This window comes from Augochlora pura, chromosome 6 (genome assembly GCF_028453695.1).
Source record: "Augochlora pura isolate Apur16 chromosome 6, APUR_v2.2.1, whole genome shotgun sequence".
Classification (NCBI taxonomy): domain Eukaryota; kingdom Metazoa; phylum Arthropoda; class Insecta; order Hymenoptera; family Halictidae; genus Augochlora; species Augochlora pura.
The window spans coordinates 17,903,896-17,921,598 of NC_135777.1; the positions used below are offsets into that span (position 1 = coordinate 17,903,896).

At 30.1% G+C, this 17,703-nt stretch overlaps 4 protein-coding genes across 6 annotated transcripts; 3 read left to right on the forward strand and 1 right to left on the reverse strand.

The window, feature by feature from the left end:
- The first annotated feature begins 669 nt into the window (after positions 1-669).
- On the forward strand, positions 670-2,515 carry Catsup (zinc transporter catecholamines up). The gene is made up of 3 exons (XM_078184018.1): positions 670-1,813; positions 1,893-1,968; positions 2,051-2,515. The coding sequence occupies exons 1-3, from the start codon at positions 887-889 to the stop codon at positions 2,224-2,226; spliced, it is 1,179 nt and encodes a 392-aa protein (XP_078040144.1). The 5' UTR covers positions 670-886; the 3' UTR covers positions 2,227-2,515.
- On the reverse strand, positions 2,259-4,350 carry Ttc19 (tetratricopeptide repeat domain 19). The gene is made up of 5 exons (XM_078184019.1): positions 3,770-4,350; positions 3,381-3,643; positions 2,999-3,306; positions 2,598-2,916; positions 2,259-2,392 (listed from the first exon to the last, which is right to left on the reverse strand). The coding sequence occupies exons 1-4, from the start codon at positions 4,076-4,078 to the stop codon at positions 2,720-2,722; spliced, it is 1,077 nt and encodes a 358-aa protein (XP_078040145.1). The 5' UTR covers positions 4,079-4,350; the 3' UTR covers positions 2,259-2,392; positions 2,598-2,719.
- A 395-nt stretch (positions 4,351-4,745) lies between these two features.
- LOC144470988 (uncharacterized) lies at positions 4,746-14,685 on the forward strand. The gene is made up of 14 exons (XM_078182619.1): positions 4,746-5,133; positions 6,229-6,818; positions 6,936-7,316; positions 7,483-7,650; positions 8,950-9,145; positions 10,596-10,687; positions 12,010-12,089; positions 12,945-13,005; positions 13,174-13,443; positions 13,520-13,646; positions 13,724-13,867; positions 13,948-14,091; positions 14,165-14,345; positions 14,420-14,685. The coding sequence occupies exons 1-14, from the start codon at positions 5,022-5,024 to the stop codon at positions 14,535-14,537; spliced, it is 2,664 nt and encodes an 887-aa protein (XP_078038745.1). The 5' UTR covers positions 4,746-5,021; the 3' UTR covers positions 14,538-14,685.
- A 252-nt stretch (positions 14,686-14,937) lies between these two features.
- On the forward strand, positions 14,938-17,603 carry Rasp (protein-cysteine N-palmitoyltransferase Rasp). Of its 3 annotated transcripts, none has more exons than XM_078184014.1 (7): positions 14,938-15,581; positions 15,650-15,831; positions 15,905-16,336; positions 16,415-16,555; positions 16,655-16,872; positions 16,962-17,296; positions 17,379-17,603. In XM_078184014.1, exons 1-7 carry the CDS (start codon positions 15,464-15,466, stop codon positions 17,474-17,476), a joined length of 1,524 nt encoding a protein of 507 aa, XP_078040140.1. In that variant the 5' UTR covers positions 14,938-15,463; the 3' UTR covers positions 17,477-17,603. The 3 variants fall into 3 exon arrangements, with proteins under 3 accessions (XP_078040140.1, XP_078040142.1, XP_078040143.1); XM_078184016.1 differs by having other exon boundaries at positions 14,938-15,333; XM_078184017.1 differs by having other exon boundaries at positions 15,535-15,562.
- The last annotated feature ends 100 nt before the right edge of the window (positions 17,604-17,703 follow it).

Consider the following 17,703-nt stretch of genomic DNA (forward strand, 5'->3'; position numbering starts at 1 on the left):
ATTTTAATTTTCCGCACATTATCCAATTATGTATGTGTGGTCAGAGATGAGCAAAGTTTTACCTAGCTGCGATGTTCACGGGAGACATTAAGGTAGAATAGGAATCTAGAGATCAGGGTTGTTTAGGGTTGTTGGAGTACAATCTTCTTCAAAATTTTCAGCATCCTGGCCATTTTACAACTTCTTTGCAGGAAAGTAGTTCACAATTCGTGAACCGTTTTATCCTCCACCATTCTACTGCACATCTACCTTCGCACAGTTACTTTAGAAAGAGAACGGAAGATGATCAAAAGATAAATAAATTCGAATGAATAATACTTTTGCAAACAGTGTTCATTCCGTGAAAAGAATTGTATAAGAGTTAAAAAAAATGAAAATCTATTAGTGATAGATCAGGTACATAGAGTGGATGTTGGAAAATTTCATACTTTTTGATACATTTAATTCTGAAACTGTTTCATTCGTAAATATGCAGGATAATGTGATCAAGAATCTCACGAGGTGAAAAGTACAAGTCGAATATCGCGGCCCGTGAGACAAGCTATGTACATTGGTTGCGTGCGATGTGACGCATTTCGTATATATTGTGCTGTCTTTCTCGCTCGCTATTTCTTCTCTTTGTCATCGACTATGAGGGCAGCACCTGTTCAGTTGTGAATCGTCAGCCAATCAGAGCACCACAATTCGCTGCATTCTCTCAATTCAACAGCCTCGTTGCCCCTGGAGGTTCTTGAATTGGGAGATTACTGTACATATTTTATTTCTGGACACCTAAACTACAATAACATATTGTGACTCCGAAGTTCTTATTTACGGATGTTAACAATATACCAACGACACTACGTAATTAAATCATATTTTAGACAGTCTGTGCGAGGTTGTAGAAATGGTCACGATAAAGGTTAATCAACAAAGTTGTGCAAATAAATGGATTTCAAAAATTGTGTTTACAACATTTTTATTGTTAATACTTTTAAACTTGCCTGCTCTTTGTCAAGCCCACAGTCATAGTGAATTACCAAGTTTTAAATACACCAAAGAGGCTAATCAAGAATATTTAAAAAGTGAACATTCCGTACATGATCATCATGAAACTCTACAGAAACATGAGCACGGTCATGCACATGACCATCAACATAAGTCAGTGTTGTCTGATAATCCAGAAGATTATGTATTTGTGAAAGCAATTACGTCCACATTAATTATTTCGGTGGCTCCATTCTTTATTTTATTTCTTGTTCCATTGGACAACACAAAAGAACACGAGCCGCTACTGAAAATATTATTAAGTTTTGCTTCTGGTGGCCTATTAGGAGATGCATTTCTACACTTAATACCTCATGCTTTGGTGCCTCATAGCCATGATGGGGAACATGATGAGGAAGAACATGATCATGTTCACAATATGTCTGTTGGTTTATGTATATTATGTGGTATAATTATGTTCCTAGTTGTGGAAAAAATAATAAGACTTATAAAAACTGATCATACTCATGCACATGTACATAACGTCCCAGAAAATAAGGAGAAAGAAAAGAAAGATGATAGCGATTCAAAGAAAAGTGCAATTACATCTGATTTAGTTTCTAAGAAATCTGAAAATCCTCCTGAGAATGAAATAAAAATTGCTGGATGCTTAAACCTAGTAGCTGATTTTTTACACAACTTTACAGATGGTCTGGCTATAGGAGCTAGTTACTTAGCTGGTAGCAGTATTGGCTTTGTTACCACTTTCACAATTTTATTGCATGAAATACCTCATGAAATAGGAGATTTTGCTATTTTAATACAAAGTGGTTACAGTAAAAAAAAAGTAAGATACTGAAAAGATGAATAATTAAATAGACTATTAGTAGATCATGTTAATGAATTATGATCATATCTTTTTGCAGGCCATGATGTTTCAACTTAGTACTGCAGTAGGTGCTCTATTAGGAACTTGTGTATCATTGCTTGCAGAAGGCATGGGTAAGAAGGAATTATTATATATATTGTAAAAAATATACTTCCAATCAATTAATTCACAATTTCACTTAATTTGAATTTACAGGTGATCTTGCAACTATGTGGATTCTTCCATTCACAGCGGGTGGATTTATATATATTGCAACAGTATCTGTAATTCCAGAACTTTTAACTGATACTAAATTTGGACAATCTGTAAAAGAAATCATTGCACTTCTTTTAGGTGTATATATGATGGTACTTATAGCAGAATATGAGTAAAATCATACAATATTTTCCTTTGTAAATATATTGTGGTCATTTAATAAGACTTGTTCTCAACTACTATAACAAGAACCTTAAACTAGAACTTATATTTTTACAAGGCTGTAAGTGTCTTCAATGATGGACTGCATTCCAGTGAAAATAGCGTTATGTTTTATATTTACTGCAAAAATGATAATGAAATCCGTAATTATAAAATTCTATTAAGATTAATGATATGATTTTTGTAACAATATTACAAATAAAAGCTATTATAAAATAAAAAAAATATTTTTCTTACAGTAGATGAATACAAAGTTTATTCTTAAAGCAAAATGTGAAAGACAATAATAATACTTATTACATTTATTAACTCAAACAATCCTTACCTACTATACGAATGTATTTTACTCAAAAGTTTATAGATATTTATTATACACATTGTAAGTTTATGTAATTGAAAACATATTTGCTTTAAGTTGTGCTATAGAATTTTTTCATTTATTTTTTACTAAGCCATCATTTTTTTTATTCTTTCGAGGCATTTCTCAGCCACATCTACAGAGTTTTTATGATTTTGTTCTTTTGCTAAACGTTTTCCTTCCTTACAATTCTTTTTAGCTTCCTGATATAATCCTTTTGCAATGTATGCATTTCCCAAATTAACATAAATAGAACCTATATCAAGCATTTCGGGCAGTTCTTTCCCTACAAACATAAGATATCGCTGTTGAAATTATTCTAAATCGAACAGTTAAAAATGTATTATTAACCATTAAATGTATATTACCTATTTCTGTAGCTTGAGTTAAATATTTAATGGCTTGATCATATTCTTTTATCATACAATTTACAATTCCTAAATCATTTAGTAACACAACAATTTGCTCATCATCTTTATCAAGAATTTTTACAGCTATATTGTATGCATCAGATAAGTACCTGAGAGCATCAACATATTTAGATTGTGCAAAAAGAAAGCTGCCATACCATTCTGAAGCTAAACCTAGTAATTTTAAAATGTTTGGATTCTCAAGATCCTTAGCCATGTGTTCTTTTAAATGTTGTAAGCAAAACTGGAAACCATTTTCCGCCTTTCTATATTAACAAATAAAGTATTACACTTCATAATGTAAAAAAGATTATGTATAATATTGAATCCAATTTCTTACTCTGTTTCTCCCATTTTACCATACATGTTAGCAATTTTTAAACTAATATGAATGACTGCCAAATCATCTTGGGCTACTCCTTTTGCCAATAATCTTTGCAGAACTGATACAAACAGTTTTTCTGCTTTCTTATAGTCATTTACATTCATTGCAAGATTAGCCATTACATCATAAACATATGTTATACCATTATAATTTTGTAAAGTCTGAGCTTGTCGCAAAGCAATATGTAACATCTGTTCTGCTTTTTTAAATTCTCCCTTCTATAAAGGGAAAAGAAACACCGATGAAACTATATTAAAACAAAACATTTATGTTTAACTCAACACTGTCACATTGTTATCGACTACAATAAAATATGTACAGTATTATCATCTGTTATACCTAACCTGAATCGCTAAAATTGATCTTTTAATTGTCATTATTAGTTGTGCTTCATCATCATTCTCCTCATCGTCAAAACCAAAAAGATTAATTAAAAAACTACCCGAAATTAAAGTAAACATAGTTCCATTTGATTTTCTTGGTTCATAAAACTTAGAGCTATAAAGTTTTCTTATGTGATAAATTTGTGGTAGACACACTATTAATGCATTTTTCCAACAATTTAATTGATACATATTAGTACCAATTAAATTAGACCTTGTATATAATTGAGTATGTTTAAGTGCATTTGCAATTATCTTCCGACAGTACATTGTACTAAATTATTGACTAAGAATTACAATTGCACCAAAGTAACAGTATTCGTACACTCTGTTATGTAATTTCCTTAGTAGCACACGAAATTAGGTATTTATACATATATCAACTATAAAATAAGTTTTCTGTAGAAACACGTTTATATGTATGTACACATATGCATACATGCGCGTAAATACAAATGTTCCTTTAGAAAAGAAAATAAGTTACGTAGAGTGTGGGACAGGTGACACATGCGTCGGGAGTTCTGCGCAGCGGCGTGGTGTGTCCATGTATCGCGTGAATATTGTGATCATTGTCAATCATTATTGCAATTCTGTCCTGTTCTGAACTATGATCGCGGCACAACATAAATCCTCTATTTGATCGTAGTTCAGAATTAAAGGAAAAAATCAAAAACCTCTCTCTCTCTGAGATTCAGAAATCGAAAATGTTTCATGGAACATAAATGCACGAATTATGGTAAACACGGTCCGGTGAGAGACAAACTTGACTGGTAAAAGGTGAATTGCATTTCGCTAAGGAAAAAATTACTTGAAATGACCTTAGGAATAACTCATTTTTTTAAAGTAACATAATTTTCGGACACTATGTGTAGTGTCAAAGTTACAATACAGTAATCTTTCAATTCAACAAACATATCCGCAGACAATGAGGCTTTTACATTAAGAGAATGCAGCAAATTGCTATGTTTCAATTGGCTGATAATTCAAAGCTGAATATTGCTGCACTCATGTCAGATATCTGATCCCTGCATTTCACGGTGTATTCGTACTATAATTTAAACAACTTCGTATTGGCCCGCTAAAAGCCCAGGCGTGAACACCCTCTTAACTTCTCTGGAGACAGCTTCTAGCTTGATTATCTATCGCTTGTTTTGGTATTGTCTCTTTCGTTCTCATCAGGTTTCCCTTTTTTTAAATGTCTGCGCATTGTTAAATGCGCAATGTCATAGTGGGGATAAAAAACGTGACGCTAGGGAGTAGGGAGGTTACCAAACAACTCTGGAGAGGGTTCATATTCCATACTGTTCCATACTCTACAGTTCAACGTAAATGCACGTTTGTATACGTATCTCTAATTTGATATGTATTAACAAGCATGCGTATGAATATACATAGAAACCTATACGCACATTGTATTCATACATATGTATGTAGTGTACATGAATATATTTGTCGCTAATTGTAAAACGTTAAACTGTGTATTTCGTGGTAGGTGTCGCGTTTGTGTGTATATATGTATATATACAATATATATAGATATATATGGAATTACAAAAAGTATGTGATTCTATCGTACACAAACAGAAACACATTAATAAATATCTTAATTAATATAATTGTTCACACAATGATTATTACTTATATGGTAAATCAATAACGCATAAATAATGGAACGTATACACAGAACGGTCAAATTAACATATTTACGTCAATTATTACACAGGTAAAAGTGTATGTATGTGCATATCTATACCATTTTACGGTATCGTAAGGTACCCTTTACCCCACCCGTCTCTTTCCATCTCAATGCTGCACACCTTGATTTCGTGCATTACGCACCTTTTCACCTCACGGATATGAGATAGGTCATATCACAACAGGTAACAAAATATCAGTTATGCATTTTTACGCGGATAAAACTGTCAATACAACATTCCTATCAATTTGTATGATTTTTATATCTGTTTCTTCGATAATAAGAATCGAGCACAAATAAATATTGGTCATGAGTTTATTCCCCTGCACATATTCGGTGCATTCTATGTACCAACAATCTTTTTTTCAGATTAAATAACATAGCAAAATCATAGTAATGTCACTTGCCGAACAAAAGACGAATCGATTTAATTGTCCACTTTTTTTATTATTTTAAAAAACCATTGTTTTGTTTTGGTGCATTATATTTGCACCATAATTACACATTCATGGGCACTCCCTTTTTTTTAATTATCATTTGATAATATAGATCTATTTAAGGTATCCAAACATGAACCCAATTAAATGGGCTCACATTGTGGGAAATGAGAAATGTTATGAATTGGAATGACACTTGATGGACAATTAATTCAAGATTGTTAATTTGTTTTCAAAATTTTCCTTTATGTGTTTAACTAAATTTAATTTTTTTATTATTCCTTTAGTAAAAATGAGTTCTCAAGACACAGTCGATAATGTGCAAGCAAATTCACCTAGCATATCCTCAAGAACAAAAAATTGGGTCCAATTTGAAGATGAAACACCTATTAAAGATAATAGTAATGTGGAAGAGAAAACTAAAACTAATGCACCAGCTGTAATAAAGCCAGAATCAGTTACAGTAAATGTTGAAAAAATTAGTAAAGCTATTGAAAAGGCAGATGATCCACAAATTAAGAATAATGAATATAGAGGTGCTGTGATACCAACAGAATCCGTCCAGATTAACTTAGATAGGTCAGGTCTAAGTCGTTCCATTACATCAGAAAGTCCGGAACTTAATGTACCGTCCGAAGTAAGAATCTCTGATCCTAAAAGTGCTTCTTTGAAGACTATTGATCTGAGAGATGTATCTAATGGCCGAACTAATGCGAGCAATGTTATAAGCACACCCATTGGAAACATCAGACAAGGTTTTGCTAATGGAGATACTATTGTTACTCTTTTACCAGTTAACACTAAATGGCCATGGATCACTCCAGCTAAATTTAGGCCAGAATTGGTACCAGAAGAATTAATGGCACAAGGTTTAACGGTAAATATTTAATTATCTTATTTACTCGTATCATTTTTTAAATAATAATATTAGTATTTGTTTGTTGCTAGAATAAAATTCTTTGAATTTTTAAGTATTATTATATATCTTTTACAGCTTACAGTAGAAGATTACGTACACATTATGGAATTGCTTGTAAATGATGTACGTTTTAATATGTACAATGTATGCTATAAGAGAATTCTTGTTCTTTGGATCTTTACTGCATTTATTGTACTGCTTGGCTTGTTATTTTCTGGAGTGACTGGTCTTACTTTATTTGGTCTTGGCGTCATGTGGTTAGTCCTCAATGCTGCAGCAATATTCTTTTGCATGTTCGTCAAGATAAAATTAAACCATAATCTTGAGAAATGTATGGCTCAAGTGAACAAGCATTTACTTCGACATAAAATATTGCTTGGATTGGATGATAGAGGGAAGATTTCATGTCATAAAGTCAATCTCTGCTTCATATACTTTGATACTACAGATTGTATCGTAAGTGTTATTAGACATTTTGTGATGTGTGTAGATTTAAATTTCTAAGCCTGATCATGTTTTGTAATAGTCTTTTTATGTTTATATTATATTGTCATATTGTGAAACTATTATTTCCAGTTGGAATCATCACATTTGTATAACATGTTACATTTTGTTGGAACAGAAAAAGTTGCAAGAAGTAATAGAACGTGAGGAACGTGAAGGAAGAGTTATCGGCGAAGATGGAAATTCGGAAATGCGCCGTAAAAGAGAATTACAACAGCGAATGGATATCGATGATAGCGATATTGTGATACAAGGCAGCACAACTACCAGAATCTCTCGTAAGCAGGTAAGCATCTTTTATACCAGGTAACTATTCATTTCTCATTAAGTTTTTAGATTTTTCTCTGCTGATACAAGAATTTAATATAATAACGTTAAAATTTTTAGTATTGAAAGTATGATGTCTCTTACTTTTTTAATATTTATGCAACTAAATTTCACTTGTTTTACATATAAATTTGTATAATAGTATTTTATTTTGTTTCCTGAAAAATAAAATAAAATCTATCAGGATAAGAGTGAACAAGTATTCTGCCGTTACGTTCAACGTTGGGCAAAGGACTATTTACGTCGACGGTTGGACTGGACAGTCGATGAAGAAGGTGGAAATCCTTCTTCACCTCGCCATTTAACATCAGCTTTATGCCCATGTCAATATATAGAGGAATGGCTTCGTAATAAGCCACATGTTCGAGGCAGAGATTTTTGTCCCAGTTGGAGTAATTTTCTTAAAGACAGAGGCATTTAAAATTGTTTTATATGCTTTAACATTTGAAAGCAGTATTGTGATGCAGTTATTTTGACGCAAAGCTTATATTTTAGCTTGTTGGAGCTATTTTGATAACAGTTTTTAATAATTGAATTGGATAAAAGCAATATAAAGCATAAAAATCGAAAAGATTATTAAAGCACTTAAACTGCTCTACAATAATAATCATTTACGTTTGTACACAACATAGTGTCATTAGAAATAGATGAATATTGAAATTGATTTGCATTGAAATAAGTCGTGCAAGATATTGATGCTTCATTTCATTATTGACTATTTCTTTTTTTAACTATAAACGGTTTTAATAGCCATATTTTTTATTGGTGATTTGGATTATCAGCAACAAGTTTATTAGGCATTAAGTACTTTCTAATGAAGTTTAATATTGCTTATATTACTTTGTTGACTAATATAGTATTAAACATTTAATATACAATTTGAAATTTATATAGAAATTGTACAAATTACACATATGTGTATATTTTGCAAAAATATTTTTAGTCTTTAATATTCTTACATATAATATATGCTGTACATACTTAAATATTAAAAGATCATGAACTACAATTTTAACTATTTTTGTAAAATGGCGAATGGCACATAGGTGTATAAGAAACTTTACCTGAAAAAAGTACTTAATACTTTTAAAAATCATTGTTTGCTGTTTTTTTACAGCGATGTATTGTTTGAGTGAGAAATTTCTATATTTCAAGGATAAGTCTACTATTGACGCATGCATATATGTAATACGTGAATTTTGTAGTTTTCTCGTCACTTTGGCTCTAGGTACTGAATGATGATGGTATGTGTTGACAGGAACGGGCGGAGTTGCTGTTGCTGAGGTATGCTTCTCGATGGGCGCATCACTTTGTGCGCCGGAGACTTGATCTGGTTATAGACTCACAGGAACGTAACAGAGACATCACGGGTTTATCTGTTTCACCACGTCATTGTGTCTCCGCCCGTTGTCCTTGTCAATTCATTGAGGACCATCTCAAATACAAGCCTAGAGGCAAGTTGAAATTTCGTTCACTTTTTATATTGCCAAACTTTGGTGGTAAATAACTAAGGCCGATCACTTAATGAGTATAATGTGATTACAATTCGTTACACCAATTGATCATATGTTCCTAATATCTATTTTTTACTGTGGCCCTTTTCAACGACTATCTCTACACATCGTTTAGATTGTGTGCATTTCCTGAAAATTATCTTGACATTCGCTTATATTATTTTCTTTAGAACCAGTTTTATATGTATCCTTGATACAGTAGTCAATTGTCGCCAATATATGTTACATTTAACATAAAATTTATTGTGCTCAATCATTGTATTCTGCTTTTACTTAATATAAACAATATTCTCCATTTTACAAATATAGTGGCATACTACGTTAAAACTAGGACATAAGAGAAGTCTAGATTGTACGTGTTTTGTTACTACAGATAAAGTAGATGATTTAGTAACCATTCCGTTACGATTGTGATTATTATTTTCAAACCGAATTATATTACAACATTCGTAAGTTTAATGGATATTACATCATACATAACATAAGTATATGTAATGATACATAACTTTTCAATGTTGATATTGAAAAAGTCTATAAAATTGATATACATCAATTTGAAGTAACTTACAACTAAAAAAGTATTGGTTTTAAAAATGTTTAAAACTTTTGTAATCTCTGCGAAGTATTAAATGGTAAAAATGTTGTGAATGCCATACGATATTATACTTACATATCTCTTAATCCGTCCTAATTCAATATATTGATATATTATGTAAGAATATAATATATTGTATACTTTTGTATTCTGTTTGAGAACATTTAATGCTGCAAGTAACTGGCTTGAACAGCTCTCCTACTTTTATATGAAAGGAAAATGTAAAGCACTTCTATATTTACTGTTAAAAATGTTATAAATAAAGATAAGTGCATAATACAGATGTTTTTTGGTGGGGGTATAAACATATTCTTTTATAAGGAAAAAACTTTTCATTAAAGTAACAATTATTGTATAAAAGCATATTTATTATGTTTCTGTTACTTAAATATACCTTATGTGTAAATCTATATATATGTATATTTTTGTAAAACATAGGTATTTGTCACTAACCATTGACTAATTCAGAGATGTTACTTGCATGCAGCTGGACAAAAGGGGACACAATTTGATATTTTATCTGAACCACATTTTGTCAGCACATGAAAAAACTTATTCAGTAAATAGTATTGTGTAAGTATTGTACAATTTGTCTTCATACGTATATATGTAAACAAATGTGTTTCATGTAAAGAAGGTACACAATGCTTTTTCACATTATGTGCACACGTTCAGTGAAATTTGGTGTATAGTAGGGAAATTCTATTGGTGAAGAGTATAATCATTATAATGGTATAATCCTTTACAGTACATAACCAGTGTTGCTAATTTTGAATATTTGCATGATTTTTTCAGGATATCCACCAGGCTTTACATGGTGTGCTTATCTTAATGATCCACTGGTTAGGTATGATATAAGGTCTAATATGACAAGCATTCCCGGTTATTAACGTTAATTTTCTAAGTAAAATACAACAGTATTTTTAAAAGCATTTTGGAGAAATATGCATATCAAATAGTTATTACCATAGTTATTAAAGTTTAAGCACAATGACATTTATACCACAAGTGAAAATGCTTTTGAGATTTCTAATATTTTAGTAATATATGATTAATGATCATATAGTAGACACAAGCAATCATATCATCCTCAAAATATACATATTTTTTTATATCGTAATGTTTTTACCAATCCAAATGTGCAATATTAAACTATTTATATAGTAACACTTTTTGGATAAGGGACGAAACAATTAAAACAAAATTATATGGTTTCATATTTAAACACTGAACCTATCAATAATGACTTGTTGGTTATTTATAATACAAAATTAAAAATTAAGTCAATAAGAAATTTATTAATAGACTTCCGGTAGGTAAAGTGTTGAAATAAGATAATAAATTAATTGAAATGTCCAAGTATTTCAAATAATCACATCTCATAATTCAATTATAGTGCCTTTTAATAGATATTCTTTACGATTTATATATCCAACTTTGTATGAACTTAAAAATTTATACAAATTCAAATCATAGTTCAAGTATTGCATAATACTTTGTTTTATTGTAATTTTTATATAGATTTATATAATTATCGGGCTTGTTAAAGTATGTATGTATATGTACATGATAAAAATAATAACTGTAATACAACATTTATTTGTCCACAGTGTTGTGTATATATATTGCGATCTGTTGTGAGTGAATACATATTATAATAGTAATAGAGTCATCTTATGTGAGACATGTCACTTGTCTACCAATATAAAAAGTTCGAATGTGCCTGCAGGTAAACAGATTTTGTACAAAATGTTTATTCATATACACACACATAGTTAAGGTAAAATTAATATACAAATCGATTTTTTCTCAAGAAAAGTAATGTTCTAATGATTAAAATGTAACTGATAAATATAAAAAGATTTATGTTATTAATGCAGCCTGTGCTTGTTTCTTAATATCATCTGCCAGCTTCTTTATCTCCTCGTTATCTGTTTTCAATTGTTCCTCCTTCTTCTGAAGAGTGGTTTCCAAATGTTGTAATTGTTCTTTAATGTTCAAATACATTTTAACTTTCTGATACGTATCAGAAGAATTCGAGCTTAAATTTTCTCCAGTAATTTCATCTAAAAACAAATTTATAAATAACAGTGCCGAAGTGTATGTGTTAACCTCAAGGTAAAGTATAATTTGAAATATACATATATTATTATATCTTAATAATCATTTCAGGTCTTTGATAAAATATATTTAAACCTTTATTTATTATTTTAAATGCTATGTCATCGGCAGTAGCATGATCAAGATCTTCCAACATATGCACGGGATTAGGAATACTAGGTCTTGGTGGTAAATTACTTTTTTTATTGCTAAACATGTTTTGTTTAATTAAATTTGTTAGTTTGATGTGTATTTTACTTCAAATAATTGTATACGAATGTAAATTCATTAATATCTCTGCAATAATTAGAAGATGAACATAGTGTAAAAACACTGTCATGCAATTCCATAAAAGTAGGGCTCACAGTTACTGTATGTGACAGATGTATATAACGCATTTTCAGAGACTGTTCTGAAATGTGCTGCAGGGAAGATCTCAGAGCAGTCACGCTTCACCATAGTAAACAGCTGGGTTTTCTCATTGTAAGCATTTTTATCCCTACCATTTTACTGCGCATCCAATCCACAGTGGATACTGTCTGTACCTGCCTCCATATTGCCACCTTGTAGCATATTTCAGAGCAGTATGCGAAAATGCTTTGTCTCTAGTTCCGATTTCTGGCATGCATCATATATTTGTATAGAGCGTTGTAACGTAACGTAACGCAAATACAAAAATTAATGTATTTAGCATGAAATACAAATCAGGAAATTACTTTTCAGAAATCTACTACTAGTATTAGTTATTTGTTTCAATTTAGAAAATAATAAAATTTACAGAAGGTATATCTTTCCATGTGTTGTTCACAGTATATAGAAATACTATAGTTTATGTTTGTGTGGATGCTTTGTGCTTCGGCGCTGTTTTCAAATTTCATTTAATATCGTGCTGGCTTTGACTGTGTCTTCGTCAGACGTATCTATAAGTTTTGAAATCTGTAATTAATTTCGTAGTGGAATGGAAAAGCTGTAAACCAAAGAGTATACTTGTCTTTCTAACATTACATATATATATATGTATTAAAATATTTTTACTTTTCTAAGCAATCTTTACGTGCATACAAAAGTAACCGGTATGCCGCCAAAACGAGTTAGAGCTCGAAAGGTTAGCAAAATATATAATTTATTTCCTCAAGTTCGTTTATTATTTTGTAATGTAATAACGTAGATTTAAGATATTCTTATTTAAACACATGATTGTAACATTTTAATTGTAACGTTAAATGTTAGACTTTATATATACTTTAGCTACAATGAGTATTGTTAAATTTAGGCAGATTCTGTAGAAGCTAAAGTTGAGAAAAAGAAAGGGAAAACGTTAAAATCTGAAGATGCAACTCCTAAACGGTCTAAACGCAGTGCGAATGATACTGAGGAGCCTGCTGCAAAGCGAGCTAAAACAGAACCAAAGCAAATGATGAATAAGACTGAGTCGAACTTGGATGAAATCAACTTTGATTGTGATAAACTAAATGCAGAAGGAAATAAATATAATTTAAAAATTTCGAGTTGGAACGTTTCTGGAATCAGAGCAGTTCTTAAGGTAAAAGATTTAATATATTTGATACTTTAATTTCTAAGAAAACTTTAATAATACACTAGTATCGTTATATACTTAGAAAAATGGAATGAAATACATTGAAAAAGAAGATGCAGACATAGTAGCATTGCAAGAAACTAAATGCGATAAAGAGAAAATACCAGATGAAGTAAAGTTAACTGGATATCATCGTTATTTTCTTGATAGTAATAATATTTTTAATTTGTTATACATAAACTTAAAATATGCAGAGATATTAAAATTATTTATGTTATACAAATAGGTAAGAAGCCTGGATATTGTGGATTAGCATTATATTCAAAAGAGAAGCCAATTGAAGTAAAATATGGTCTGAATGACAATGAATTTGATAATGAAGGCAGATTAATTACTGCTGAGTATCCAAACTTTTTCTTTGTTAATGTTTGTAAGTTATGTAATACTAATTAATCTAAATGGTTTTTTTCATGGACATTTATAATATTTAGTGATTAATTAATGTCTTAGATGTTCCTAATGCTGGTCAAAAATTAGTAACATTACCAAAGAGATTACAGTGGAATGAAGTTTTTAAGACCTATATTAAAAACCTAGATGAAAAAAAGCCAGTGATCATTTGTGGTGATATGAATGTTGCCCACCAAGAAATAGGTAACGTATATTTTTTTGTGATCTTTATGCTCATTAATAGAGTAAACAGTTATATATTTTGTAATGTACACAGATCTCACAAATCCGAAAACAAATACAAAAAATGCTGGGTTTACAAAGGAAGAACGAGAAGGTATGACTGACTTTTTAGAGGACGGTTATGTTGATACATTTAGAGCCCTGTATCCAGATAAAACAGGTGTTTACACGTTCTGGTCATATTTTGCAAATGCACGTAGTAAGAATATAGGATGGTAAGTAAAAACAAATATTTATATTGCTAAAATTAGACATGTAATTAAGCTAATGTTACTTTATATTTTTTTAGGCGATTGGACTATTTTTTGGTGTCGCAACGAATTAAAGATAAAGTTTGCGACAATGTTATAAGGGACAAGGTCTATGGGAGTGACCATTGTCCAATTGTTCTTTATGTGAATATGTAAAAACGAATTATTTTTTATACTTATACTTAAATTGTGTGTATTTACAATCTATCAATTTTTAATACACACTATATATACTACCATACGTTTCTTTGATCTTCCAAAAATAAATTTACATTTAGAAAAATCATATAATTATCTTATTTTATTAATTATATAGAATATAACAAAAATTTTCTTTTGACCTGAACCTTTTTTCTTATTGTATGTTCTAAGGAAAAATAATAAGATCCTGTTGTTTCAAACAAGAGAGAGTTGGTTTCAAATTTAACCTCAATTCAGATGTGGTTGATTGTTGTGTCACACATGATTTATTGTCAATTGCTATCTCTGCCGCTCTGATTGTTTTTAACCATGTTTTTAGACCTATTTGTTTAAATAAAGGAAGAAACCTTCTTGAAAAAACCATATTTGATTTTTTTAAAAAGTATTGTAATTCTAACAGAAGAAATGAAAGTCTACACATTTGGGTCCCAGATTTTTTTTCGGTGTGTTTGATAATGTTGTCATTCTATTTGGGAACAACTACAAATGTCGTCTGTTATATTGCTATTCTGTCTCCGCAGCAAGCAACAACTTGGAATTTTAAAGCTTAGAGCTAAAAACTTTTTGAAACTATCATTTGACCCACGTTTTAGCATATATACATAGATTGGATCCTAATTTGACTTCACAGATACATATCTGCTATGGATTCGAAACTTTTGACAACTTTGCTAACGTGAAATCCAAACGTATCGGATCTCTGCAATTTATCAGTTGTAAACCATTGTATTGGCAGACCAAAAACTCAAGCGTGGGTTTTGCCTCTGGTTCTAATTTATAAATTGAATTAGGACATTAGGACATTGGTTGTGAAATATTTGCAGATCAAACTGTTAAGATTTTAAACACAGAAAAGGCGGCAAATTCAATTGCAATTAATAATGACAGCAGTGATAAACAGAGTTACAAACTTGCCAAAATATGAGAGTCTGTTTTACTTTTTCTGTTGGATTAGTGCTGTCCTTTATTCTATTTATAAAGTATCTTTATTTAGTACTTGTAAGAGTCAAAAACTGTTTATCTTAAGTATAAAAATTTCACTGTGTGATGGTATCTATCATTTTTAGACTTCAATGATTATCATGATATCTATAATGATTTTTCACAAGGATGGATATGGCTAGGAAGAAAACAAGATGTTTCAGATCAAGAATGGAATACATGGATGCCATTAATAGTTAGATTAATGCCATGGATATTTCTCCATCATTCTGTTAGTTACATTATAAAAGCTTTACAGAATACTATGGTTCGACATCTTGATACTTTTTAATCTATTAATCTATTTCTTACTAATTATTTAATTAATCATATTTTTACAGCTATTGTGTTACTGGTACATTTTCACTTCTGTTTCATTCTTATATTTTTCTATTGGTATATTAGGGACATTATGTGCATTAATTCAACCAAGCATACTATATATTCTAACATATAAACACAAAGACCGTACTATATGGTTCATAAATACATGTTTTCTATTCTTGATACATTTCCTTAAAATTCGTGATGGCATTTTTCAAAATATGCTACAATTAAGCGATGAAGAACATTATCTTTTAACTCTTACGATGTGTTGGATTCAATTAAGAAGTATTAGCTGCAGTATTGATAATAAACAAATATGTGTGGATGACGATTACACAGATACAACATATTTCATAAAGGGTTTTTTGTGGGCAGTAGCATACTCCTTATATTTGCCCACATTACAATTAGGACCATTGATTTTATATCATGATTTCATTGATTCTGTATGTAAAAAGTACTTTTCTTATTACTTATGTAATTCAATAAATTCTTTATTATAAGCAATGTATAAACTGTTGCAGATAAAAAAACCGTTTCAAGCCTGGAAGTTAACAGAACTTGGATATTTTGTTTTAAATTTAATCAGATACACATTTTGGATACTATTTGCCAATTTCTTTTTACATTTTCTGTATTTTAACGCAATGCATTATCATCCTAAGGTAAAGCAACATATTCTATAATTTGGTATTTAGTAAAATTAATATTTAATGAAATGTCAAAATGTATTTCAAACAATTTTTTTTCATTTCTTGTATTAGGTTGTTGAATCATTAAATCCATGGGCTTTATATGGATTAGGATATTGCATGGGTCAATTTTTTCTAATTAAATATGTTGTAGTGTATGGCTTAAATCATACCTTATGTGCAATTGATCGCGTTAAAGCCCCTTCCCAGCCAAAATGTGTTGCAAGAATTCATTTGTATTCTGATATGTGGAAATATTTTGATGAGGGTTTATACAAATTTCTTATAAGGTATAGTATCCGAAAACAATATATCATTTTTCCGAATTATTAAAAAAAATATAACTGGTGATAAGAAGAACTGTATTCATGTTTTTCAGATATATTTATACACCGTTGTTAAAGTCGAATTTCAATAAATTATTTGCCTCATTTCTGTGCTTTATATTTGTTTTTGTTTGGCATGGAATGCAAATCAATATTTTTATTTGGGCATTTCTTAATTGTATAGGATTAAACATTGAAAACTTAACAAAGTCAATTGAAAAAAGTGAATACTGCATTAACATTCGAGAAAAATATATGTCGCCAATAAGTGCCAGAAGAATTCATTGTGTTTTAACAAGTCCTTTACTAGCAATGTCAGTAATATCGAATTTTTATTTTTTTGCTGGTGAAGAAGTAGGATACATCTACGTTTGTAGGATATTTCACGGTATTATTTTCTTCCAAAATTATTTGAAATTATTTATTTAAAAATATGAAAGAAAATGTGTTATTGATGCTGTTTATTGCAGATATCTGGTATTCTACTCTTATTTTACTCTATTTCCTCTATTGTTGCTGCCAAGTTTCTATAGATCTAAAAAATTGGGAGTCCACAAAATTTGGATAGAAATCAGATACTATAAATTATATAAATCGACCTCTCAGTTTCAAAGAACCTTAGTAAGTGGGTGGAAGTTTTGTTTATGATTATAAAATCAAGTAACATTAAACTATTTTATTGTTTTAAGTACAAAATTGGTATAAAAATACAATATATAACTAAAATTATTGTTTACATTAACATCATTACAATTAAGTAATATTTAATACAGATAATAAAAAAATGTCGTACAA

What these genes read in the sequence shown, in the direction of transcription:
- Catsup (XM_078184018.1), top strand. Translation starts at nt 887, where the DNA reads ATGGTCACGATAAAGGTTAATCAACAAAGTTGTGCAAATAAATGGATT. An exon ending in GTGGTTACAGTAAAAAAAAA is followed by an intron (nt 1,814 to 1,892) that starts GTAAGATACTGA and finishes ATCTTTTTGCAG; the next exon opens with GCCATGATGTTTCAACTTAG. An exon ending in ATTGCTTGCAGAAGGCATGG is followed by an intron (nt 1,969 to 2,050) that starts GTAAGAAGGAAT and finishes TTGAATTTACAG; the next exon opens with GTGATCTTGCAACTATGTGG.
- Ttc19 (XM_078184019.1), bottom strand. Translation starts at nt 4,078, where the DNA reads ATGTACTGTCGGAAGATAATTGCAAATGCACTTAAACATACTCAATTA. An exon ending in GGTAAAATGGGAGAAACAGA is followed by an intron (nt 3,307 to 3,380) that starts GTAAGAAATTGG and finishes TTGTTAATATAG; the next exon opens with AAAGGCGGAAAATGGTTTCC. An exon ending in AACTCAAGCTACAGAAATAG is followed by an intron (nt 2,917 to 2,998) that starts GTAATATACATT and finishes TTATGTTTGTAG; the next exon opens with GGAAAGAACTGCCCGAAATG.
- LOC144470988 (XM_078182619.1), top strand. Translation starts at nt 5,022, where the DNA reads ATGCGCAATGTCATAGTGGGGATAAAAAACGTGACGCTAGGGAGTAGG. An exon ending in TTGATACTACAGATTGTATC is followed by an intron (nt 7,317 to 7,482) that starts GTAAGTGTTATT and finishes TTGTTGGAACAG; the next exon opens with AAAAAGTTGCAAGAAGTAAT. An exon ending in AACGAGTTAGAGCTCGAAAG is followed by an intron (nt 13,006 to 13,173) that starts GTTAGCAAAATA and finishes TGTTAAATTTAG; the next exon opens with GCAGATTCTGTAGAAGCTAA.
- Rasp (XM_078184014.1), top strand. Translation starts at nt 15,464, where the DNA reads ATGACAGCAGTGATAAACAGAGTTACAAACTTGCCAAAATATGAGAGT. An exon ending in CAATGCATTATCATCCTAAG is followed by an intron (nt 16,556 to 16,654) that starts GTAAAGCAACAT and finishes TTCTTGTATTAG; the next exon opens with GTTGTTGAATCATTAAATCC. An exon ending in CGTTTGTAGGATATTTCACG is followed by an intron (nt 17,297 to 17,378) that starts GTATTATTTTCT and finishes TGTTTATTGCAG; the next exon opens with ATATCTGGTATTCTACTCTT.